General features: G+C 37.4%; 1 protein-coding gene across 3 annotated transcripts in view; it reads right to left on the bottom strand.

The window, feature by feature from the left end:
- Positions 1 to 1,184: 1,184 nt before the first annotated feature.
- LOC113537233 (FERM and PDZ domain-containing protein 4-like) overlaps positions 1,185 to 27,356 on the bottom strand; it is a 74,129-nt gene continuing 47,957 nt past the window's right edge. For all 3 annotated transcript variants that reach the window (XM_053230168.1, XM_053230169.1, XM_053230170.1), the window contains exons 3-17: positions 27,124 to 27,284; positions 25,609 to 25,711; positions 24,219 to 24,264; positions 22,411 to 22,515; positions 16,105 to 16,212; positions 15,763 to 15,894; positions 11,761 to 11,880; positions 10,391 to 10,527; positions 7,544 to 7,670; positions 6,996 to 7,085; positions 6,667 to 6,849; positions 6,382 to 6,520; positions 5,136 to 6,140; positions 3,737 to 4,777; positions 1,185 to 3,115 (exon numbers count right to left, since the gene is read on the bottom strand). In XM_053230168.1, coding sequence (XP_053086143.1) covers positions 1,788 to 3,115; positions 3,737 to 4,777; positions 5,136 to 6,140; positions 6,382 to 6,520; positions 6,667 to 6,849; positions 6,996 to 7,085; positions 7,544 to 7,670; positions 10,391 to 10,527; positions 11,761 to 11,880; positions 15,763 to 15,894; positions 16,105 to 16,212; positions 22,411 to 22,515; positions 24,219 to 24,264; positions 25,609 to 25,711; positions 27,124 to 27,284 — 4,825 coding nt within the window. In that variant the 3' untranslated portion in view covers positions 1,185 to 1,787. The remainder of the gene's footprint in view (positions 3,116 to 3,736; positions 4,778 to 5,135; positions 6,141 to 6,381; positions 6,521 to 6,666; positions 6,850 to 6,995; positions 7,086 to 7,543; positions 7,671 to 10,390; positions 10,528 to 11,760; positions 11,881 to 15,762; positions 15,895 to 16,104; positions 16,213 to 22,410; positions 22,516 to 24,218; positions 24,265 to 25,608; positions 25,712 to 27,123; positions 27,285 to 27,356) is intronic.

The following is a 27,356-nucleotide window of genomic DNA, read 5'->3' as shown; positions in this document are numbered from 1 at the left end:
ATCTGTTGACTATCTAGTAATTTAGCAAATCTGGCTAACAAGGCCTTTCTTTGTTAATGTTAATATCACTGTAGTAGCATCATATATAGCTAAAATATAGCATGACGCTAAACTGCTATGAAGTCACTGGTAGAAAAACTATATACTCTTAACAGTCAATATCACTGCAAAATCTCAGTGAGCTTCAATGAGAACTGGAGAACGAGAGTGTGTTTGCAAACTAGCTAATACTGGAAGCGGGCTATTCAACAAGAACCCGTGAGACTTTCATACTCAATGTTATGAAAATTCTTATAGTCGCAAATTTAGGCTGAAATTAGGTTCTCAGATACAGTTTTTGCAATTATGATTTCTCCAAACTATTGTATAGATGTTTAATTATACCTTATATATTTTCATTGTATTGTATATTATAATTATATATTATATATTAAATATTATATATTTAATTAGATATCATGCCCACAGAGACATCACCAAACCTTTAGCATTCTTTTGTTTTTCTGCTTGGTTTATAAAGTCAGGCGATGAAAATCACTAATTTGTTAACTTTTAATCTTGATTTTCTGCCCATGTTGGATATTGATAACATTTAGGGAGTTGTCTGAAACTGTAATAATAATAATAATAATAATAATAATACCTCTTCATTATTTTTCTAATACCAATTAATACTTATTTTATTGCATAAGTTTTTCATACACACTATTACATTGCAATTAGAAAGACTTTTATTTCTGACAGATTTACAGCCTTAAAATTAAAGTTAAATCTCACCTTTTTTGACATCACATTTATTATGTCATGTGATTATGATCACATGGTATCATCACTAAGGCTTGTTAATCGACTCGTGGACCTCTCTCTGAACGAGAGTTGGCAACCAGCTACAGTCAAACAATGTTTGTCTTTTACATTTAAGGAAGCTTCAAGTGGGCATTCAAAGTTTCATCTGTTTTCATCAATTTGTTGCAAATTGTTGTCTGTATTGGGGCGGTCTCATATGCAGGTAAATATTCTTAAATGAAAGGGGTCAATCTGAACATTATTACCTAGTAAATTTACAGCATTGGGAATTCAAGACAAAACAACAAAAATGCTGTGGTGCAAATGTTTTAGCTTACTGAATGAGTAGATCAACTGACCATTTATTGAATGTGTTAATAAAACAGATAACCCTTCAACCCTTTAAACACTTTATTGTATTCTGGAGATTAAAAATTAAGGATGGCCATGATTATGTGTATAATTTTTTAATTATATTGAGATGACTAATAACCGTGAAATACTTTTACATATAATCTCAGGAAGCATCATGTCAGAAAATACAAAGTGAACAATTAAAATTCTTATTAGTCATTATATTTTTGAAAACAGGAAATCATTATATAAGTAAATATTTGCTGTACGTTTCAATATGTTGTTGATTTATTTTGGTCAAATAATAAATAAAATTAAATAAACTTAATAAAAAAAGCAATTTAGTTATTTGCAATATGAAGCCAGTTTAAATACTAAGTATTACAACTCTTTAGCAAAATCTTCTACTCTGATCCCCTAGGTTTAAACTGCAATATGGGATATTACAGCATTGTAAGATATTTAAGATATAATCATTTTAAAGCTCCTTAAAAAGTTCTATAATTTGTATATACATTCTAACATAAAAAATAAATATGCACACCACAGGAGTATTCGTTACAGTCGATTACTTTGGGGTATTTATTCAACCCAGATGTCCATTTATGGCTTTGCAAATAAAAGGTTGACTCAGTGACAGAAGAGGCCTACTTGTTGAGCAGTGTTTTCAAAGAGCGGGTGAGAGTGTTGATGATAGCTGACATGGTGCTAGAATGGCGATCAAGTGTTTTAACACTTTGGTCCCCAGGAGCACTACCTGAGGCTCCCTCAGCTGCCCGGAGCAAGCACATGTAGTTCATGACCACCTCATCAACCTTAGCCACAACCTCACGCTGTTGCTGGCTGGCTGAAGCACCTAAGCCACGAACCAAGCACATACAGATCTCAGATAAGCAGCAAAGCACTTGAAAACTGGAACTGACTGCCAACAACATCTCCTCTGGGCTTCCGTGTGCTTGGGCCATCCTGCGGCACGCCTGCCCAAGTGCTTTAGATTCAATTGCTAGCAGGTGCTTGTACTGTGCCAGCTCCTCTGTCTGCATGGGTGGGGTTCCTCTGTCACTTCTGCCTACACTAGAACGCACCACAGCAATCAGCTCACTCGCATCTCTTCGAACATCAGAAAAAACAGCGGGGTATACATACGTGTGGTCTTTCAGGGCATTAATGCGAGCCAGTCTGTCCCCAAAGGTCATGTTGTTCAAAACTTCTGCATATAGCTGCTCTCCTGTTGTGTCTAGAACAGGGTTGGGGTTGTAGTGGGAAGGTCCTGCTTCATCCAAGCCACAAAGCTGCCTTCTTAAACCATCCCCTATGTCACCTTCATCCTCCACTGATTGGTTTTTCTTTTTGAAGAAACAGTAACTGAATGGACCATTGCATGTCCAGGGATTTATATCCAGCTTCTGCGTAGATCTCATCTGCTTTGCATCTTTTTGTACTGGAAAAATTACACAATCTGTTCTGCTGTCCCTGTTGCTTACAGACCAACCCATGGTCTGGGATGCCGCTGACCCTTGGGAGTAGCTTTTTGACAGCATCTTCTTGGAAGGCCTTCTTTGTAGCTGTGGCTCAGTTGCTTGCAAATAATCTTGCTGAAATCTGCCCAGTGATGGTGCTCTTGATTTCTCAATCAGTGCATCAATACTTCCAGAGCCAGCAGTTATAATACTGGTACTTCTTCTTATCTCTCTGCCACGATTTTGACTATCAGTGTCACACTGATTTAACCCTTGAGAAGTTACATGGTTCTGTCTAAGAGGAACCACTGATTCTTGTGTTGGCCCACTGTAACTGGTGCTCTTTGACAGATTTGATTGGGGTGGAGGAGGTAATGGTGGTGGTGGTGGAAGTGATAGTGGTGGTGGTGGTGGTGGTGGTGGTAGAGGGACGGCACAGGTTTTGACATGCCTTGGTAAATTAGCAGGTGAGTCTCCTTCTCCTCTCAACAGCATTCTGCGGTCTTCTGTGCAAGCTACACTAGAGAGACAAAAAGAATCATTAAGCGTCTGTTGGACGGCAAGTGTCATCTTGCAGTCAGACATGAGTAAGTCCTCTGTGCTTGCATGACGTATCCCTTCACTGTGGTTCCTATTTAAAGATGAGAACTGATCAATGTTAAAAGTTTGCTCTAACTCACACGTGAGGCCAGAAAATGACCTTTTTCTTTCAGAATGATTAGGCCTTACTTCAAGGTTGCTGACAGGTCTCTGAGCATGCATATCAGGACTCCTCTTCAATTTAGTAGGCAAAGTGGTTGAGTGGTATATTTTGGGGACTCTTTGAGAAGCTGCACTGGGGTTTGAGCTGAGAAGGCGTGAGGGAGAAGGTGGCATGCAGGGACACTTGATAATAATGTTCCCTTTACCTTTAACCGTGCCTAAAAACAGTGAAGTGTTTGTGATATGCCTTCTGCTGTCCTTTTTGCATCCCCCTAGTCCTGTGCTAAACAGTTTGCCCCCCTGATGCATCTGGCTGACTGTTAGATAGTTTATCAACTGCCTATAAGCCTCACCCCCCTCCTTTGTGTTAATACTTCTTACACTGCCATGTTTTGCATGCAGATCACTTAGAAGGTTGCTCCTTCGAGCTGTACCTGTGGTTTCCTTGATTTTGGATGGTCGAGCACTGAGGGATGGATTGGATCCCGGAGGATGTACATTTGGCAGCATCTTCCTCAGGAGAGCAGCATCTGCATGAGGGTGAAGGTCCCTTGATGTGAGCAGTAGGGAGGAGGAGGATCCAGAGAAAGAGCTCTTGCAGTCAGTGGCACAAAGTGGGGAGTCCACTGGTGTTGCAGAAGCACTACTCCCTGTACTGCCGCCAACATCCAGAGATGAGCATTGGGAACTCTGAAGGGAACTCCGAGCTTCATTTTGCAAAGAAGAAATCCTCTTGGCTAGGTGGTACTCACACAGTCGTGCCACTCCTTGTCGTAATGGTGGAAGGATCTGTTGATCATCCTTATAGATTTCAGTCTTTTCAGTATCCAGAAGTTTCTTTGTTGGGAGACTACTATTACTCCCAGATAGATCCTCTCTTGAACCAAGAGATTCTGCAACCTGACTCCCTGTAGGCTCATTTTCTACTGGGGACTGTAGTCCTTGAAATCTTTCACAGAATTCTTTCACAACCAGTTGTCTTCTTCTATTACTTTCTCTTCCACTGAAGGTGTTATACTTGCCTGGTGCATCTTTTTTTTTTATTCGTCTTCCCTCAGTTGCTATTGCTTTCAATCGCTTTCCAGTATTCAAAAGGGTACTTGAGTGAGATTTGACCAGATATTTACCCAAGGACCTATCTGCCTTTGCCTCAGGCTCCATCTCTGGATTATCAGAAGAAGGTAGATTATGCATTGAAGGCACTGCTGTAGATTGAACAGCCAACTCTTTGCGTCTTGAGGGACTGCGTGGTGGCTTGGGAATAGACCCTCTGGTGCAAGGGGAGACCGGGAATTCTGTCTTTTCCTCCTGAAGGGGCTGGTATCCCTCGGTGGTAGCCACCAGAAGACGCATAGCATTCTCAGACAGCCTGTGGCTTGCAGTTTGTTCTGAGCTCTCAGTCATCTCTGAGGAGTTGGTCTCATTTCCTGAATCTGAAGAGGACTCTGGACTAAAGGCTCGTGATATGCCAGTTCCTGTAGGTAAAAAGGATTGGCAAGTAAGTTTTTGTTACACTGTTTAGTTTCATATTTGTTAATATTTACTATTTATTGAGTTAGTGTTTTTTGATAAAGTAACTCATGCCTTGTTTTAATCCCCATTACATTTTACTCCCTTGCACTTTTACATTACCTTTTATGCATTTTTGTACATTGAACATTTATGGTATTTCAATATTAATTAAGTGCACAGCAAAATTTCCAGTTTGAAATTAACGTGGCATGTGTTAATTAAAGAATCTAGCAGTTACAGTAATTCTACAGCTGGAATTTTGCTGTACAACAAAGACAGACTCTAGTAAAAATTTTGTGAATGCAGTAATAATGTAAAGACCTGCAGTGCTGTTAGACTGAGACTGTGTGGTTTCCTCAGATACAGCAAGTGCTTCTAGTGCTTGCAGTGTATCCACAACAGCATGATCCAAGATTCTGACACTATTGCCCTCACCATGCGTTGGGACAGCATCAATCAGCGACACAGGAATGCTGTCACTGTCAGCGCAACTTTGTAGATGACTTTTGCTCTCTGCTCCCTCCTCATCTGAACTGTCCCTGAACCCAGGTGGAGGTGCAGCAATGGCCATGTTTAGGGAAAGTAGAATTGCATCATTTTCATCCTCATCATCATCTCCCTCTGGAGGTGGAAGGGCAGTTAAATCTATAATATCGTCGCTGGAGCCAGAAAGGGTGAGAAATGTTATCTTGCTTGTTGGCAGCCCGACTTCACCCTCTCCAGGTATTGCAGGTGTGTCCTCTTCACAGCTAGCCTCATCCTCATCCTCCACATCATCGGTGGTCTCAGCATAGCATAAATCATGTAAGAGAGGCTCTTCAATACCTTCAGCATTGTCAAAGATTTTCCCCTCACCAATGTTGCTATAGACTACTTGAGGCCTAATTTGAAATGTTGCTCCATCTGGAATGCCAAAGCCCACATCACTGCTGGAAATGAAAGAAGGCTGTTCTAGCAACTCAGGACTCTCATCCATGAGGCGGTGATAACCAAGGTTCCGAGGGTTTACAGCATGCAAAAGAGGATCTCTGAATATAAAGGACACCTTAGCACTCCTGGGAGAGTCCTGGGGTTGGTGCCTTACAGGTGGAAGAGGTGGAAGTTGGGGGCTTCTGCTTCTAACTTGTGACCTCTCTCCACTGTGGCCTGGATATGGGGGTGGCAGGGGCTCTGGAACATAAGGAGAGCTTATGCTCTCCTCTCTTGCTTGTTCCTGTGGGTAGTCTGCTTCTGAGTGATAAGAAGGTATGATGTCTTGATTGTTAAGATCTTCAGAGGTACGCAAAGAGGTACTGTATGGCCACTCAAGTTCTCTAGGATCCTGGCCTGAAATGGATAGAAACATCTTGTCAATCTCATTTAGAAAGCATGCTGGCCATCAAAAGTTTAAGGACATCTAGCATTTCATTAAAAAAAATAAATTAGCATTTTATTTCTGTTTTGCAATAACAATTATTTGAGAAAATAACTAGAAACTAATTAATCTGTGCATTTGCTATTAACTTTTGATTGTTATTGAAATGAAAGCAGTGAGTCTTTCTACTTCTATTCATCCATAGTCACTTACCACTGTCTATTTCTCCACTGCTGCTGCTGTGGGCCATATTGAAAATGGAGCGACGTGAGTCCACTAGAAGACGGTAATATCCAGCTGTTAGGCAAGCCAGGTTCATGGCATCACTGGATTCCATTATTAACGTGATAGGCTGTTTCAAAAAGAAGTTTGGCATTAAAATCTATTTATGACTAAAAGACAAGCTGAAAAGCACTTGTCTTGTATATTAAAACTAAATAGCAAAGTAATAGTGCTTAACTGATCAGCAGGCCACATTGTACAATTTTAATAGTATACCTTGACGTCCAAAACATGTAGTTCTACCCGCACATTGACTTCATCCTCTGTGAGTATCTCAATACGATTAACATGGCTGAAGTCTGCCAGCAGGGCCACTAGATTTGTCTTGGCATTGATAACATGACTGATACCATACCTCGGTCCTACAAGTAATGTAACACCTGTTTCCTTATCCCCTTGCTGTACATGAAAAGGAAGCCAACAAAAAGAAAGAAAGAAAGATGCATAACACTGGTCTCTGTACATTGTACATTGTAACAGTATAATAACAATGAGCACATGTTAAAATTCACTTTAAAGTTGCATTGTAATAATAATTAACTTACCAGCAGAAGAGATTTAAATACTCGTCCTCCATACAACCTCAAATCACTGAGATACTTCAAATAGTGAACCTTTGCTTGCAATATGGTAAACTGCAAGATAAATTGCAAGAATATTAGTAACATCTTAAAGTGTGCATTATTGAAGAAATCTGTGGATATCACGGTGGTCTTGACGAGAGGATTAGATTAACAATATAATATTAGTTACATGTATTATTAAACTCGTTTTAAGGCAGAGGATATCTTAATGCATATTTAACAATTTCTGTGTGAATGACTATTCATGTAACAAACATTTCACCTTTGTTAGCAATGATGCTGCCTTTTTGCTTTTTTGTTTTGTTGCCTTGCCTTTAAACCACTAGATGCCTCTCTTCTGACATTTTACCAAACCTCCCACAGCATACTGTGGCAGATGAGACATTGAAGGCTGTTCATAGAAGTTTTTTCTTATTGATCTGATGGCAGTTTCTTAAGATTCTTTTATTTACTATTGATTGTAGGATCTGGTACCTGATCAGAATAAATGGATAGTAAGGGACACCCACCTTCTTCCCAGGAGCTACTAGATTCTGATTGGTTTTCAGGATGTGAGTCAGAGCTTTTTTGATGTTCTTCTCCTTCATGCTGGAGAGCACTGAGGGGGGTAGGAAATGTGCCAAACCCCACTGCTTCCTGTGGGACAGCATATGTGCACTGTGAGGACACTTGGCAGATTGCATAAGGCAAAGCTTTTTTGTTTCTCGTTCATGTCCAAATCTGAATATCTGAGTCTCTTATATAGTTATAGACTATTTTTCGTATCTGTGTTATCTGGTAATAATTGTCCATTATAACCTGTTCATTTTTTAAAGTGTAGTTCGTAACACTTTCTCTCAGGACCATATTTATAACGAACTATAAATATATTCATAATATGTTATAATACATTTATAAGACATTATACATATTGTTTTAAATGCATTGGACTTAATAGCAATGTCTATTATGCATTATGAGTTAAGATAATGCAGTATACAGTATGTAGTGTACATATGTAGTCAACACATTGCCAGTGTTAGGAACTCAGACTGCATTATATAGCCACTGAGACCTGGCCTGAGGAAAGAGAAGTAGCATACCTCTTTTTTAAAATGTGTTGTAGCATGTATTTGCTATAGCAATATGCTAGAATGTTTATAAAATGTTATAAATATTCACTATATGGCCAAAAGTATGTGGACTCCTGACCATTACACCCATATGTGCATCTTCTCCAAACTGTTGCCACAAAGTTGGAAGCACACAATTGTCTAGAATGTCTTTGTATGCTGTAGCATTACAGTTTCCCTTCACTGGAGCTAACAGGCCCAAACCTGTTCCAGCATGACAATGACCCTGTGCACAAAGCGAGGTCCATGAAGATGTGGCTTGCCAAGGTTGGAGTGGAAGAACTTGAGTGACCTGCACAGAGCCCCGACCTCTCACCTTTGGGATGAACTGGAACACTGACTGCACCCCAGGCTCCTCACTCGCACTTACATCAGTGCCTGACCTGACTAATGCTCTTGTGGCTGAATGAACACAAATCCCCACAGCCACACTCCAAAAGTAGAAAGCCTTCTCAGAAGAGTGGAGGTCATTATAACAGCAAAGGGGGACTAAATCTGGATTGGGATTACTGGATTACTGAATGTTAGGGTCAGGTGTCCACAAACTTTTTGGCCATATAGTGTATTTATAATGATTTATATGGTGAATTTGTAGGTTCTATGTAAATTGAGAAAGATATATAAAATATATACATTATTACCTTTCTTACACTTAAATCAAGCCCAAACTTATACTTAAAACACAGAATATTAAACAGATGGCTACATTGCAGTTATTAATAGACATAGAACAATAAACAATGAATAACACACTATTCAAACTGATTTTCATTGTTACTAGCATTATAATGTGTCACAAACACTATTTATAATAAATTATGTTAATAATTCATACTGCATAATAAACATTGCTATAAAGTGTAAACAGCTCACAGCAATTATAACAATGTGGATGTTCCTTATGAATGCATTATAGTCTTATGAACATATTCATGTTCATCATAATAAAATAAATGCAAAATAAAAAAATTATAAATCTCACACAATTATAACAATGTGTACAATGCCTTATGAACGCATTACAACATGTTAGGAATATATTCATAGTTCAACAAAATAGCAATATTATTAAAAAAATGGCTAAACATGCTGGATCAAATTTTATATTTTATAAGCTTCACAATAGTGAGGATGGAAGCCATATTGGTAAATTAAACTAAATTGCAGTGATTAATGTGATAAGTACAACTAGGATTATTCAGGCAGCAATATATTAGTAATATTCTAGATGCCCATTGGATATTTATTTCAATGGTTGCCATCTTCTTATTCATGTATCATTGTATTCATGTTTTTTATTTTTTCTTTTTAAATTATCTTGTTCTTGCTTATGTTATATCTTATTACAGTTGACAGCAAAGAAATAATCTTCTTTCATTCTTCAGTCCGCATTTTCTATCCCTGAATTTTTGTCGGGCTTAAAGGCAAGTGCTTGTGTTTAAAGGCAGTGGTCTAGACATTATTGATAAACCACATCTTGGATGCTTCTACTCCATTAAAATATGGCAACCTTGAAAATATGAACAACAGTCAGTCAATTTGCCTAATTTGAACAACGTGCTCAGAAAATCGACTTAAGCACAATGCTTATCCCATTTCTGAATATGTGTAAATTGTCCTTCCTAAATATTGACATAGTATTTGGACTTAACTTGCCAACTCTGAATACGACCCAGAAAGTATTACAGTATAGTCAGTAGTTTTCACAAAAATACCGCCCCCCCCCCCCCCCCCCCCCCCCCCCCCACTTCACGCCCCCAAAAAACATGCATATACACAACCTAAATTAGATTGCCTGGATGCTCGTGCAACCTTTTTGAATGGACAGGCAGCATGACTGACACTAGTAGACCCTCATCTGTTCTGAGTGATTCAGTGCTGATAGTCCATTTTATTTGCTTTCTCTCCATTTCTGGAGAGTCTGGGATGCCACAAAGAAAAGAATTTCTGAGCAGATATTTCACTGATAGCAGTGGGAAAGTAAGAAGAACTTATTTATAAAAAGGATTCACTCACCCTACCTTTAAGACAGTTCCAAACTGTCTGATTTATGAAAGTTAACCTGATGGGATGCGACAGTTTGCAAATTAAATTCTATAAATTACCGGGTCTCTCAGTCACACAGCTCCTGCTGTAAACAGTCCTCATTTTAATTAGGTCTGAGAATAGACTGATGAATAAGGGGATCAAGTTTCAATTAGTCAGTTCACTCCCAGTTTTGAAGTCAAATGAAGGCTTACTCACTGGATGTACTTCATTGAGAACTTCTGTGTCGGCCGTGTTGTGAGGCTGAGGATGTACATCTGCAGGGCAGCAAGACGAAGAGCAGCGTCATACTTCAGTTCAGGGCCAAAGCGCTCCCGAACCACGTCATTACAGCTCTGAGGGAGAAAGGGTGATAAAAACATGTTATAGCCCAATATCGAGCAACATTAACATGGCCAGCAGTAACTGAAAGCTAAAGTCATTGAAGTCATGTTTGTGTGAGATTTACCTTTGAAGTTCTCTCTTTTTGTTCCATAGATCTAATTATGTGATTATGAGAACTTATAATTTTAAAGAAATACCCACTTTTGATTTGAAAGAGGGTGTAAGTAGGAAGAGTGTAAGTTTGAGTGATGGGATGAAAGCTTGGTAATTTTGTCTGTCAACATGGATACATGCAAATGAATATGATTCAAGGTGTTACATAGTTAACTGGGTAGCCATTACGGAAATGGTCATAATTTAGGTAAATTCTGTGGTCTCTTCTGAGCCATGAGAGTGAGGGGAGAATGGGAGCCAGGAGACTTTGCTCACAGGCTTTAAAGGTCACTAGTCTGCACAGATGTGTGTGTTTTTTTTTTTTTTGCCTGGGTTGATAAGGAAAGAGAGGACAGAGAAAGGAGAAGCAGACCAAAACAGAGGAGACAGAAACAGACCAAAGGGGTGTGAAGTTTTAAGTTCACTGACATTTTCAATCTACTTTTAAGCAAACGGTATTTGCATTTGACCTTAAGCTATAATGGTAATTTTCCAGGCAAGTGTTTCTTCTCTGAGCAGATTTTATTGACAGCTGCTAAAATGTGAGAACTCCAAATATTGCATCTCCAAATAAGTTTTCTCACTTAAAAAAGCTTAATAAAATAATCCAAGATGTCTAATTTATATATGCATCATAAAAAACTTTTTATTAAATGTATATTTTTTAAATGTATTATGGTTTAGGGCTGATTTTTTTTAAATTATCTAATTCATTTTTAATTATCCTTACAAGTGCTTTTTAGCTGGTTACAACAGCTTTCATTCATTCTGTGTTAGCCACATTAGCATTGTTTAAACTACAAGTTTAATGCCTAAAACACTGGCAGAATTTAGCAGTACATTAAAAATTTAACCAAGCACAGTCAGTTCTTAATGTATAGTTACCATACTGTCCTGTGTATTCATTGTATTTTCATGTGTTCTTGTACTATTTTACTATTTTATGTGTTCTTGTACTGTTGTACTATTTTCACTTTAGGTATAGATGTGTGTCCTGAGGCTCTGTATCACTGTGAAAGTTGGAGACATAATATTTCATCTCACTGTATACATAGGCTGATGCAGTCTGATCTCTGTAAAGTTTCTCTCACCTGGACGTACAGATATTCGAAAGCCACTGCATCCCTTCTGAGAAGGTCGATTGGATCCTTTGGAACGAAGCTGATTCTGAAAAAGCATTTCATTTTGTGTGACCCTGGCCTCTGTGTAACCTAGAGAAGTAGAGTAAGAAATTTGTCAGCATAAAGACAAACACATACTATGAAACATACCCATGGCAGGAAAATAATTTTGATTAAAATAACTCTAGCACTCCATCATTCTTTCCTATTTTCCTTTCTCATCTATAGAATAAGCTTTTGGCAGCACTTACTTCCTATGAATCCTGTATTAATCATTCATTACAAGTGCATTTATAATGTTATAATGCCTGTCATAAGCTTAAAATAGCCATAATTAGTTACAGTAGCATACATAATAGATAAGACATAATTGTATATAAAGCATGAATACATGATGACATAATGTCAGTTTTCATAAGGCATTATAATATCTGTTCATGGCGCTGTATATGCATTATTCCTGTTTGGGGCTTAAACAAACCTACACCTATATTAGTAGAATTTTTTTGCTATTGCTTTATTCTCAATTTTGTTTCGAACTTGATGTTAGACACTGGCGATTTAATTTACTAAAATGAATAAGCTACTATTGAGTACCCAGAGTACCAATTCGTATATCCTGTTTGTGAATCTCCTGTCACAAAAACCCATAAATAGCACTTATAGTGCTTCATAAGGTATTGGGTATTGAAATGAATTTCGATTCACATTTAAAAAACAAAAAAAATTCACTTTCCTGAAGTAATACTCTATTATGTGTTATATACATTTATAAGCACTTGAGTATAATTTGAGAAACCCAAGGTGTATTTTACAATGCAAGGTGTAAGGTGCGATACAAATACTATACCACAGCCTGCATTGTAGAATATTACAACATTAGTTTCTATAATATTCTTATGTACAGATATTATAATGTGTTATAATGTGGTATGCAGCCTATAAGTCATATACTTGTGCTTTAAGGAATAAAACATATAACAGCACACCAGGTATATTCCTCTTACACCACAGCAATTTGCCAAAGATTACTATTCTGTATTAATTAATTAAAGAGTGACATGTCATACTTTTTATCCATGTACGGTCATATTTAATGCTATGCAATGTCCATGAAGCAAGTTATCATTTACATTATAACAGTTCACCAGCCTCTTTACCTCTGACTGTTACAAAGTGCTGACACTGGAGACTCCTTCCTTAAATGTTAAATAAACATCTCCATCTCTTAAACTAAAGCATTAGTCTTAGTTTACATGAAGTGTATCCTTGTATCCTTGATACAAGTCTCTGTGAGTTTGTTGTTACTACAGAAATGATAATGCATTAGAACGAGGACATTAATATAAACCTGTAATTTGCCTTAATGAAGATTTCAACAGTGCTAGCTTATAAAAAATGTTTATAAATGCATGTATCTACTGTATAAATACTTATTAGGTTGTGGTATAATCTGTTATGCTGTATAACAAGATAAAAATGCATTTATAGGGAATTAGGAATACAGGGTTCATAGAACAAGCTTACAATCTTCCTCTCTTGGCCTCTATCATTTTGGCCAAGAGAGGACATTTTCATTTCTGCTTACACAGTGACTCATATCAGATGTTTTCAGTGCTTTATGCATATAAAACAGCCCACTCGATAAGCCTTCAGACCCTCATTCAAACACAGAAGGTCTCCTATGTGTGTGGTTTGGCCAGGCTTGATAAATAACACAATGAGGATACTTCATCCTGTGAATACCAATCCATGCAACTGATTCCTGCAAATCCCAGCAATCCCAGATAATCAAATCCTGTCTCTTTTACAGTAACTAATAAATCATATTGTTTCTATTGAATACTTGAAGGTGTTAAATAGTTTTTCTATAACAGGAGTTCTGACAGTAGTGAAAAGCTTATTTAATGTATTTGTTATAATACGTTATCATTTCTATAGTAATAACTGTACTTGAATGGTGGATGGTCCACCTGAGCAGATTTTTAAAAATGTGCGTAATTGTTGATATGGTTAAATTCTGTGAGGACACATTTACTCAGTTTTTTTGGAAGGAGTCTCCAGTGTCAGCACTTCAAGGAAAGTCATCAGGATGAATGACTCTGAGGAGGAGCTCTGTAACATGACATTCAATGCTTATTAACTTGAAAAGAGAGAAAAAAGAGAGGCCGTGTATAGATACTCTAAGATAAGTGATAACAAAAACTAACTTATTTATTCATTGGCCAATTGCTGTGGTGTAAGAGGAATGAAACACTTTGTGCTATTATAGGAAAATAATCAACTTTTGGGTGGTAACGGCCCTCAGCTTTGCATCACATGCACCACACCTCATTGCTGATTATTTCCCTATAACAGTACGCCCTGCCGTGTTAAATTCCCAATGCATTCTGATAATTACAAAACAATTATGATGAGAGCACTAGTATCCTGCGCTGATGTTTTTGAGCCCTCTGAATACCTTAAAAGCATATTCATGGTCTGTGTCTTGGCTTATGGTCTCTTAAATTTCTCAAAATGTGAAAACAACATGGTTGCAAACCACTTTGCCCCAGTTAAATAATTCCAATATAACTTATTTGTTGTAAAATCAGTGAAGTGATTAATGTAAAAGCACTTCAAAACATAATGATACACTATACAATAAAGTTCTAGACACTTCTCATGGATGCAGGACAGGTTTTTTTTTTAGTGCATCAAAGCAGTAATGCAATTTTTTTCTGACTGTTGTTAGAAATCTACAAATCCTAAAACACCACATTTGAAGCACCACAATTGGATCCACTGCTAGACATACCAGTGCCCCTAAAGAACAATCTTTCTTACAGGATGTGGAAAAACATCCATAAAAATCAACAGTTGTCTCACAAAAGTCTCGCAAAGAAGGCTTTTCTTCCACTTTGTGTGCTGTGCACGCAGTTTTGCCACCTATTTGCCACTGAAGGAATGTGTAAAGATAATGTGTTCACTAAAATATGATGTGAAAGTTGTGTCAGCTGAAAAATCATTCATAATCCTTTGTAAGCCAAATCATCATTGTTTTTTTTTATTAATTAATAATTTTTTTTTAAAAACATTAGGATTTGTTCTGCTATCCTATCTCCAATGTAACGCAAGAGCAGCAGTGGTACATTTGATGGGAGACAAAGATGTATGTTTCACATACAATTAAACACTTGGTAAAATTTAAATTTTGGCAACCAAACATTAGATGTAGAACTGCTATGAGATGCACAAAACTCCTTTAAATCTTTTATATTCTGCTCTATTTGGCTCAATTCCTCTAATGAAAAACAATTTTCTGAAATTATGTTCCGCTAAGTTTGAACTCAGAGAAAGAAGGCAAAAATAAAAGGTCACACTCCTGGTCTTTGCAAATCTAAAACAAAAAGATGACTTGTAGTTCCTACGATTTCACAATTGTGGGTACTCACACTTACCATCAGAATGTTGACATTTTTTGTGTGGTTTTCTATAATTCATTTCACAAATGGAAACCTTGGACTTAAGGTTTTACCTGACAACTGCGTGATTTTACACATTAAGGTAAAAAAAAATTTTGTACATATATATATATATATAGTTTTCTTTATAGAAATATTTGAATGTAAACATTTGTAAACATACGTATCATATGTGCCTGGGGCAACCAGCCAACAATGACAACATAAAAATCAGCTTTTCTGCCTATAACATAATTTGACACCTCAACTTTAAAGAAACTTTAAATATATTTCACCAAAGTGACATTTTTAATTACTGTCATTATCTTGCCTAGGCTGTCTGCCTGCTAAGATCACTCTGGTTGAAGGAGCATGTTTAACAAATGTTGATGTCTTTACATGTGTATATATATATATATATATATATATATATATATATATATATTCTAGGTGGCAGTTTGAGATGCATTGCTATGTAGTAAAAATATAATGATGAACTTTTTTATTTATTTATTTATTTATTTTTTACCATAGTTAACATCTCCTGTTCATGCAGGAGCAGCAGTCTGCTGCCCAAGTCCTCCGTCCTCTGTTCCAGCATGAGCGAGAAATGCTCGATGCACTTGATAGACAGCTTCTCTTGCAGGGTCATGATGACATCCTATATCACATAATGACAAAAGGGCATTGACTTCTTAGCTCCCATGATATCAGATATTAACATACAGGCTCAGAAAATGAGATTGCGACAGTAAAATTTTAATGAAAGAAACAGACAGTGGATTTTAGTGTACATCTGGGAATATCAGGTGCAAGAGTTACAATTTAGACTGCTTGGGAGCATCGAGCAGCAGACAAACAAGAAAATCACCTTGATGGACGTGTTGTTATCGAAGCGAAAAGACTTGGTCTGTCCATTCTCCAAGTACACCTTCAAGACATTTGGCATGAAAAGCAGAGAGTTGTCCTTCACAGTATCCTGCATGGAACCAGAGATCTGTTATATTGGACTACAAGACATTTCACTGACATATCATGCTTCCTTGATCCTGAGCCTGATATTCACTCACTCAAGAAATATAGCATATGAACTAGAGAATTGGTAGCAGTATATTTTGCAGTAAAGTAAGTACACAGTAAGTTGATAGTAAGTAATTGGCAAATACTTTGTATATTGGATTTTAACTATTTCAATAATGTGCAAAACTACCAAGTTTCTAGAGCAGTACTTGGTGCTATATAGTTACAATATATTGTCAAAAATATGCAGACACCTGACCATCACACCCATTTGCTTGGTGAACATCTCATTCCAAAACCATAGGCATTAATATGGAATTGGTCCACTCTTTGCTGCCATAACAACCTCCACTCTTCAGGGAAGGCTTTCCACTAGATTTTGGAGCATGGCTGTAGGGATTTGTGTTCATTCAGCCACAAGAGCATTAGTGAGGTCAGGCACTGATGTCAGCTGAGAAGGCCTGGCATGAAAGTGATGTACCAGTTCATTCCTAAGGAGTTCAGTGGGGTTGAGGTCAGGGCTCTGTGCAGGCCACTCGAGTTCTTTCACACCAACCTTGGCAAACCATGTCTTCATGGACCTCTCTTTGTGCACAGGGGCATTGTCATGCTGGAACAGGTATGGGCTAGGCCCTTAGTTCCAGTTAAGTGAATGCTCAAAGCTACAGCATACAAAGATATTCTAGACAGTTGTATTTTTCTGGCAAACGTTTGGGGAAGACCCACATATGGGTGTGATAGTCAGGTGTCCACATACTTTTGGCCATATAATGTATATAAATTCATCAGTTTTAATAGGAACACTTGTACCTCTGCTCATTCATGCAATTATATAATCAGCTGATCGTAACAGCAGCACAATGCACAAATTCATCCAGAGGCAGGTTCAGAGCTGCAGTTAATGTTCACAGCAAACATAATAATGGGGAAAAATCACTTTGACCATTGCGTGGTTGTTAGTGCCAGATGGGGCTGGTTTGAGCAGACATTTTAGAAACTACTGGTCTTCTGAGATCACAATAGTTTATAGGGTTTACAGAGAATGTAAACCCTAGAAAAAAGAAAAACAGAGGAGAATGGTCAGACTGGGTCGATGGCTACAGTAACTCTAATAACCACTCTTTACAACCATGGTGAGCAGAAAATCACCTCAGAATGCACAACATGTCAAACCTTGAGGCAGATTGTTGTTGAGGCTATAACAGTTGTAGACCACATAGTCTTACGCTCCTGTCTTCCAAGACCAGAAATCTGAGGTTCCAATGGGTGCAGCCTCACCAAAACTGGACAGTCGAGATTTTAAAAACATGGTCCACTCAAACCAGTCTGGCCATTCTCCTCTGACCTCTCTCATCAACAAGGCTTTTCCTCACACAGAACTGTTGCTCCCTGGAGGTTTTTTTTTTTTTGCACTATGCTATGTAAACACTTTAGACAAGAAAATTCAGAGATCAGCAGGCAAGAATAGCTTGTAAGCCAGTGCACATCAGTGGGGAGATACAGCTTTACCCTGATGAAATCTGCTGTAACTCACTTCGTATTTAATTGATTTTTACAAAACTTTGTTACAGTCATACATTTCTGCTTATAGCAAGTCCCATAAATGTAAATATGCTGCATTTTCATGCTGCCAAATTTTCATCTCTCAAAGGATGCTTTTTTTTTTTTGTCTAAAGATGCACAAGTGGAGGCTATCCATGTCGGATCTGTCTAAAATAATATCAACTAATCTTTGACCAAAGTATGTTAAATACTCAACATGGCAAATATTCCGGTTGCTCAGTGTGTTGAGTTCAGGATGTTTAGTCATTCTTCCTCCATTGTTAAAGTAATAGCTTTATTGGTGATAAGTGTATATGCCGGGGCGAATGGTGATGACTCAGCAGCGTAATCGTAAAGCCAAAGCTAACGCTAAGGCTCTCCCATTGGAGCACCACTCCTCTCCGCTTCACGTGTCTAAAAGGTTTGCTCTCCTCAGTGAAGCAACCACTGAGAAATCTGAAAGCGCTCTGGTTATAGGAGACTCTATCAGAAGGCACATGAAATTAGATAGGCCTTTAGGGGCACCAGCAGCACTAGTTTGGTGTATACTGGTAGCCAGGGTACTGGGAGACCCTAAGATAGCAAGTAATCTTAGGGTCTTAGGCAAGCATTTGTTTTCAAAGGTAGTTTTTCAAATAGGAGCTAATGATATACATATTTGTCAGTCAGAGGTTACTAAGAGTAACATTGTAGAGGTGTGTAAATTAGCGAAGGTGATGTCCGATGCAGTAATATGCTCTGGCTCCATCCCAGTGCAGCGTGGGGATGTAGCTTACAGTCACTGAACTGCTGGATGTCCAGGTGGTGCTCCGAGAACAATGTGGGCTTTATAGATAATTGGAGTAGTTTTGAGGGGAAGGCTGGCCTGTTGGGGTGGGACGCTATCCCTCCCACTCAGGAAGGTGCTGCTCTCATTTCTTACAGCATAGCACATAGTCTCAGAACAGTCCTAGTTAATCCGTGACAATCCAGAGCCAAGGCCAGGGAGCAGACAAGCCGACTAAACCGACCGTTTGCTAGTTACACTCAGGGTCCACTATACTGAGACTCTGTCTGTTCCCCAAGCTAAACAAAAATGTAGAAATACTCAGAAAGTTTGTTTTAGTAACTTAATTAACATAAAATTAGATCATACTGAATGCACAGACAGCACCTTTGATCTGAAGCTAAAACTGTTAAATATTAGATCTCTTAAGATCTCTCATGTAAAGCTCTTATTGTTAATGAAACTATTACTGATCAGAAGTTTAATGTACTGTGTTTAACAGAAACGTGTACTAAACCATATGAGTATGTAGCATTAAATGAAGCTAGATACAGTTATCAGCCCCGTCTAACTGGCAGAGGAGGAGGTGTCACAGTTATTTATAATGATAATCTAGGCATCACACAAAAACCTAGTCATAAATTCAACATGTTTGAAGTTCTATATACTAACATATGTAGCCACAAAAAAAGAAGTCTATTCAGTCAATTCTGCTAATTATTATTTACAGACCGCCAGGGCCATATTCTGAATTCCTTTTGCGGAATTCATCTCAAAACTGGTTGTTTCTTTAGACAAAGCATTAACTGTTGGAGACTTTAATATTCATTTTGATAACCCAGAGGACCCTCTGAGAACAGCGATTGTATCCAACCTAGATTCAGTAAGGGTTCATCAGAATGTAATAGGACCCACTCATAATGGTTGTCACACTCTTGATCTAATACTAACATTTGGATTAAATATAGAAAATATATCTATAGAAGCTATCTCAGATCATTATCTCATCTCATTTAAAATGGGTCTTAGTCATAATATAAGCACCTTGCCATGCTACTGCATCAAATGTACGTTCACATCAGCTACTGCACAGAGTTTTATCAACTATGAGTGGCTCACTGTCTGACCCCACAGAACTTGATCGGGCAACTGAACGCTTAGAGTCAATGTTCCACTACACTCTAGTTAATATGACTCCACTTAAAAGAAAAAGAATTAGAAAAACCTAGCACCCTTGTATAAGATCACACACGCACCTTAAAACAGACCACTCGAAAATTAGAGTGTAAAAGGTGTAGTATTTCAAACACCATGGAAGGAGAGCCTCCTGAGCTATAGAAATTCTCTTAGTGCTGCTAGATCAACATATCTCTCCACCAAATAATCCTAGATTTTTATTTAATACTGTATCAAAATTAACTAGGAAACATGCACACCATCAATATGTAGCAGCGATGACTTCATTAATTTTTTCAGTGGCAAAATTGAAAATATCAGGCAAAAAATCCAGAGATCAGCAGGCAAGAATAGCTTGTAAGCCAGTGCACATCAGTGGGGAGATACAGCTTTACCCTGATGAAATCTGCTGTAACTCACTTCGTATTTAATTGATTTTTACAAAACTTTGTTACAGTCATACATTTCTGCTTATAGCAAGTCCCATAAATGTAAATATGCTGCATTTTCATGCTGCCAAATTTTCATCTCTCAAAGGATGCTTTTTTTTTTTTTTTTTTGTCTAAAGATGCACAAGTGGAGGCTATCCATGTCGGATCTGTCTAAAATAATATCAACTAATCTTTGACCAAAGTATGTTAAATACTCAACATGGCAAATATTCCGGTTATTCATTAATTTCCTCATCAAAATCATCAACTTGTATACTAGATCCCTTACCTACATGTTTCTTCAAACAGATAATTCCAGAAGCTATCAAACCTCTTCTAAAAATAATCATTTCTTCCCTTAGCACTGGCTATGTACCTAAATCATTTAAACTAGCAGTTATCAAACCCCTGATTAAAAAAACCTGACCTCGACCCCTGTCAGTTGTACAACTATAGGTCAATATCAAACTTCCCCTTTACCTCCAAGATCCTAGAAAAGGTTGTTGCACAGCAATTATGCTCATACCTACATAGCAGTAACATTCATGAAATGTATCAGTCAGGATTTAGGCCTCATTATAGCACCGAGACAGCGCTGGTTAAAGTGGTAAATGACCTACTACAGGCCTCTGATCAAGGTTGTGTTTCCTTGGTTGTGTTGCTAGACCTTAGTGCAGCTTTTGATACCATTGACCATACTTTTCTCCTTGATAGACTAGAAAGTGTTGTTGGTTTTAAGGGAACGGCCCTCTCCTGGCTCAGGTCTTATTTGACTGATTGTTATCAGTTTGTAGCTGTAAATGGCGACTTCTCTATACATAGGTAAAGTTTGGTGTTCCGCAAGGTTCTGTTTTAGTCCCAGTGCTTTTTCCTTTATATATGCTACCTCTGGGTAAAATTGTTTGTAAACATGATATTAGCTTCCATTGTTATGCTGATGACACACAGTTGCATGTTTCAGCAAAGACAGATGACAGACACCATCTTAATAAAGTAGAAGAATGTGTAAAAGACGTTACACACTGGATGCTTATTAACTTCCTTCCACTTAATTCTGACAGAACAGAAGTACTTGTACTAGGGCCATAGGCAGCTAGAATTAAGCTTTTTGATTACATAGTATCTCTGGATGGCCTTTTATTTTTCATCCTGTGCAGCTGTAAAAGACCTTAGTAAGACTACTGACTCCAGTCTTTCATTTGAAGCTCATGTAGATAATATTACTAGCATAGCCTTCTTTCATCTTGGAAATATTGCTAAGATAAGAAATATAATGCCACTACATGATGCAGAAAAACTAATTCATACTTTTCTTACGTCTAGGTTGGGTTATTGTAATGCCTTTCTGTCTGGATGTTCCAGTAGGTGCATGAACAAGCTCCAATTAGTCCAGAATGCAGCAGCGTGGTCATATCTTCTGGTTACTATAACTAGAAGATATGACCACATCACCCATACCTTATCCACCCTGCACTGACTCCCAATCAAATTTCTGATTGATTATAAAATACTACTATTGACCTATAAAGCACTGAATGTTTGGATGTTGTCAACAACTGGTTCCTCTCAAGGTTTCTTCCTCATATCATCTCAGTGAGTTTTTCTTTGCCACCCTCACCTCTGGCTTTCTCATTGAAGATAAATTTATAAATTTAAAATTTATATCCTGAATTTATATATTTCTGTAAAGCTGCTTTGTGACAATGTCCATTGTTAAAAGTGCTATACAAATAAAATTGAATTGAATTGAACTGAATTAAATATGCATGCTGTTGATAATTTTATTGATTTTACTTGTTGGAAACTTGGACAAAGCAGTGTGATACAGGACAATGTAAATTCACTGTGGGACAGAACAGATCATAAATCATGACCTGTCTGTCCTAAACAATGTTTTCTTGTTGTTGATGCTATTTTTGAAATTTCTAGAACAGGAATCAGCAATAACAAGTTTACACAAAATCACAAAGTATAAGCCTAATGCAAAATGCCTTTAAAGTAAAATATTCTAATATAATATATAATTCTAATATAATATATAATTCTAATATATAATAGGTTACTGAGGTGTGCAGAGTGTTTTAACTATTTTCTGATTTGGTTCTATCATGCCTGTTTGATTTATGAATTATCTTCCAGCAGTGTTACATGAAATACACTTTGATTAGCCCACACTTCAACCCTGATTAGTTGATAATGATATTATCATGCCGTATCAGGCTGACACAGCTGCAGAACTTACCGGAAGCTGCCCGTTAATGATGACCTCCTCAGCAAAGCGCACTTTCACTGGGTTTGATTTCAGCTTGGCTTTTTTGGCTGCGCTTATAAAGGCTGATTTGGGAGACTGAAAGGGGAATACAGAAATGAAGTTTTGACAACCACACACCATTAAAACTGATTTGAAGCATCCTTCTGTAAATCTTGATTCAACAATGAATTCTTGAGTCTGATTGCTCAGAAAGTGATTTGTTTTCTATAACAGCAGCTCTGATATTAGCTTCCTTAAAAGGCAAATCACAACTTTATTTTGATGTGCTCATACTAATACATTATTGCTTCTATAGCAACAGCTCATTCCATTTAATCTAAGACTTAAAATAAATAGGTTAAAAACAAAGAAAAACATTTGTTGATATAGTGAAGCTTTCTGTAGGGAGAAGTTTATATAACATTTATGGAAGGAGTCTCCAGTGTCAGCACTTTGAAACAGTCAGTATGTTTTCTGCCATGGGAAAGCCATCAGGACACAGGGCGTTGAGGTTTCTTTGCATTTTTGGCGTATTTAAGAGAGCGTAAAATGTGCGGGGAGAGAACTGTTTATAGCTGACATAATGTAAGTGACAATAGGAACTAAGTTCCACAATATTAAATGTAACTATAAACATGGTGTCATTCTTTAATTAATTAAAAGGTTATTATTGGCAAAATGATGTGGCCTAAGGGAAATAAATAAATGCTGTTATAGGAAAAGAATCAATTTCGGAGTGGTAACAGCATCTCAAAGCTTCAGAGTTCATTCAAAACTCACAAAAACATATTGATTTAACTAACACACTGGCCCAGACACTGAAGGTGTTGGGTGCACTCTCATACATTTTCATTTATTCTTTATAGACATGTTCATTGATGAATCTAATACAAGCATATACAGTAGCTGAGTAGTTGAGATGTACTCGACTGTGGCTCTCTGGGGTTTGAAAGTCTTCTGGTCACTAGCACAGAAATGCTGAGCTAAACACTGACAATGCTGACAGTATGTTGTTTTCCTTCGATCTTTAAGGATAACTGGAGACCTGCCCTAGTGTCAGTTTGCTGACATAGTAACAACAGGATAATTCATTAGCTTTGTTTTGCAGTAGGTCAGAGAAGCCAAGCTGTCACCCATCTTTAAAAAAAGCATAATTATGGGGTGTCGAATGCCAAATGATACTCATTAAGGCTCTCAAATAAAATAACAATCCATACAGTTGCAAATTTACAGTTGTTAGTGAGAGGTTTTTTACAAGAACTTTCAATGGATCAGAAAGCCAGTATTTCCAGTGTTTTGTACTTTCGTCAAGGTTATACCCAAGCCAAGAGCTGAAATGCTAAAGCTGCTTGTGTGATAATTTTTTTTTTCACTCAACATGCCTTATTTTTTACAAATTTAAAATTAGTATAGAGGAAGTCGTGTAGAGTCTGGTAACTATGCTGTGCTATTCTGTTCCAGCAAAATATATCTACAAGAGAAATTGACATTCAAGTGGTCTAAAATGAAAAAGTAGAATAGAAAGTAAAATTTAAAGAGCACCACTGTTTATTTGTCATTCCAGACATCCTTTTTAACCTTTATATTAAATGACCACATTCCACACTAGATAATTTGCCTAATATTTACCATAATTATAATGATGCAGTAAACATTGTGATTAAAATGGGAAAATGGCCGATTCAGTTAGAAACAGATAGAGAATGTAGTGTGGACACTAATTAATTTATTTGTCTATCACCAGTTGATGCTTTGTAAGAGTTTTCTGCTTTCTGTTGAAAAAGCATCAGTTAACTCACTGGGTATGGCTGAACAACAGTCAAGAGGATTGATTCCTTACAGCTCCTGTGGAGAGCAGCAAAACACACACACACACACACACACACACACACACACACATTCAAGATTATTTTTACTGAAAGGCCTTAAGTAGCAATAACAGATTATATGAAACAGGAGGAACACACTAGCCCATAACAATCATTTCAGGCAATCTCTAGAAAGCATTATATATTAATAAATTGAGTTCCTTTGAATGTTTCGCTCCACACTCTCATGCTGCTGCCACCAAGAGCATGTCCACACGCTTTCATTTGAGTTTAAGATGGTTTTTAATTTGCATAAATGCCGCTAACCTCTAGTTTTTCAGTCAGTACCAGTTCACACACCTTCATCTGTCTGGCATTTTGCCCATTATTTTGTTTTATGCATTGTAATTATGAGACAAGACTGCATGCACACAAGTGTGAGAAAAATCATGATGTTGCCTTCCACTTTATTACTTTCAGCTGCCAGGAGGAAGGGTGCTGTTTTTACCAGTCTTTTATGTATGCACATCTTGTGATGGATGAATAAATTGATGGATAGATAGCTGGATGGATGGGTGGGGTGCATGGAAGGATGAATTGATAAATGGATTCATTGATGGCAGATGGATGGGGTGGATGAATGGATAAATGAGAAAGCAGTTGAAATGCAATGCAATGATGCATTAATAGATGTGTGGATTAATTGTTGAATGGATAAATGATTGGATGATAGATGGATAAATGGATGGATGGGCAGGTGAATGGATGGACAATCAGATAAATGAGGGCTTGATGGTACATGAGCAGAGGGTGCATGAATAGATGGCTTGATTATTGGATGGATGAATGATTGGCTGATGGATAGATGGACAGATGGATGGATGGATGGATGGACAGATGGAACATATTCTTTAGGTGACCACAACCATGAGTAACTGCCTAGGATAAAGCAGTTACTAAAAGATGAATAAATCAATGATCAGGCTGCAAATCAATTTGGGCAAAGCAGAATTACAACTGAACAAATCAGTCAATGAATCTTTTAATTGAACAGAAAAAAATGACTCAAATCAATCAAAAGACCCACAGATTTCAACTCTATTGGAGGAATGGATGGATGGAGGAATGGATGGATGGAGGAACAGATGGATGGATGGATGGTTGGCTTGATGGATGAATACATAGGTTGATTGATTCATGGAGGGATAGATGGCTGGCGGGATGGATGGAGGAATGGATGAACTAGTGGAAGGATGAATGAATGGATTGATGGATGGTTTGATGGATGGATGGATGGATGGATGGACATAACATTTGATTATTGGATGATTGGCCAATGGATGAATGGATACACAGTGATGGAAGACAAAGTTGAAAGTACCTAACAAGATCAATGACTCGTTCTCTTGGTACAGTGGCCACTTCTTCTTCATTGATCATTATTATCTCATCTCCTGGAATCAGCTTTCCTTCGGATGGGCCTCCTGTTACACACACACACACACACACACACACACACACACACACACACACACCATGTCTCCTTTTGCTTTTGTGATAAAGAACATTATAAAATTCACCAGCACTTTTCATTCAACATCCATGTACAGTGTTATGAACCTATACTTAGCTTGATTTAATACCTACTGAGACTCTTTTTAAAAGAAAAATGAGTGATTTATCCTGATCTTTGTAAAAGAACCCTAATTTTGGGCCATATTGTGACTTTTAACTTTCTCCTCTCAGACACAAAGTATTCTGGGAAACCCTCTGGCTTACTTTTCTCAGCTGGCTTTACATGCGAAGAAGCTTTTGTTCATGATGACCACAGTGATTTCATATGCTCCATTTATTTCCCTTGGGAAGTACTCTCTATAGTGTATTCATGAGTGAAAGCGCTGCACAAGGCAATCTTATGGAGTCTTAGTTATTTCAAGTCATTCAGAAATGGTTTGCAATGGGTTCACTGAACAGGTCAGCACAAGGCTATTTATCACTTTGCATTTTCACTTTCTAATGTGTACATATTTCAAAATGCTAGTAAAATCTTCTCTTTTTGCCAGTACTACACTTCAGACTAGGGGTATGGTGACAAACTGTGATTAGGAAATCTGAAATAGTCACACTGTTAACGTTATGCTACTCTAATATAGATTATATATAGGTGCAACAATCAAACTGATTTACAATCAATTATTATCAATTATAATTTATCACAAATTGATTATTAGTGAAAAATGACAGACAGCTGGTGGGTAAAATTTAATTCATATTGTTAAACTGATTTGTAAATAGTAATTTGGGGTACTTGAAATAATTATTTTCTACATCATCATCATGATGAATTAATGGGAGTCATACCCAAAATACTGAAGAAGGTTGGTCACATATCAATTAGAGCCTACTAGAGGCTTGTATTGTATTGCATTGTATTTGTAGCAGATTCAGTGGTATCATCAAATATCGTATTGCTGCCTTATGAATCGAAATAATATTGCATTGTGTGGAAGCCTGAGGTTTACAACTCTAAAAGATTACACCATCCTAAAAATGTACATAAAGCATACCCCTTGAAATATTCTCCAAGCTTTAAAAACAGACAGCTTGGTTTTAAAAAGAAAATATTATTTTGCTTAATAACTGAAGGCTATGATGGATCTTCTGTACTCCTTTAGAAATATTCTATTAGTTTTCTTAAACAAATCATATAACACTTTTATGGCTTTTGCAATATTTGTGCAAACTAATAAGATCATCCAAGAAAATGTGAAATATATTGTTATACAGCAAAGCCATGATATTGGGCTGGATAGTTATTAGTTATTATGAAATTTTTATTATGTTTTATACCATTTCACCAATATTTTGTGTGCAACAAAAGTGTACACTTGTTTACCTGGCGTGACGGAGCGCACCACTACAGGTTTTTCACTACCAGCTACAAAGCCGAAGCCCAGCACGGGATCTCTCCTCATCTCGACTCGGCGAGGAGCAGGAGGAAGGACCTGAACACCCTCCACATGCATCTCTTCCAGAGAACCACTCTGAGACGCTTGACTACAGAAAGAGAGACATTGGGTTGTATTATGCGAGTGAGAAAAACATCCACACAACAAACTACACACTCAC

The sequence above is a fragment of the Pangasianodon hypophthalmus genome, chromosome 26 (assembly GCF_027358585.1).
Source record: "Pangasianodon hypophthalmus isolate fPanHyp1 chromosome 26, fPanHyp1.pri, whole genome shotgun sequence".
Taxonomy (NCBI): domain Eukaryota; kingdom Metazoa; phylum Chordata; class Actinopteri; order Siluriformes; family Pangasiidae; genus Pangasianodon; species Pangasianodon hypophthalmus.
This window is presented reverse-complemented; position numbering and strand designations above follow the sequence as displayed.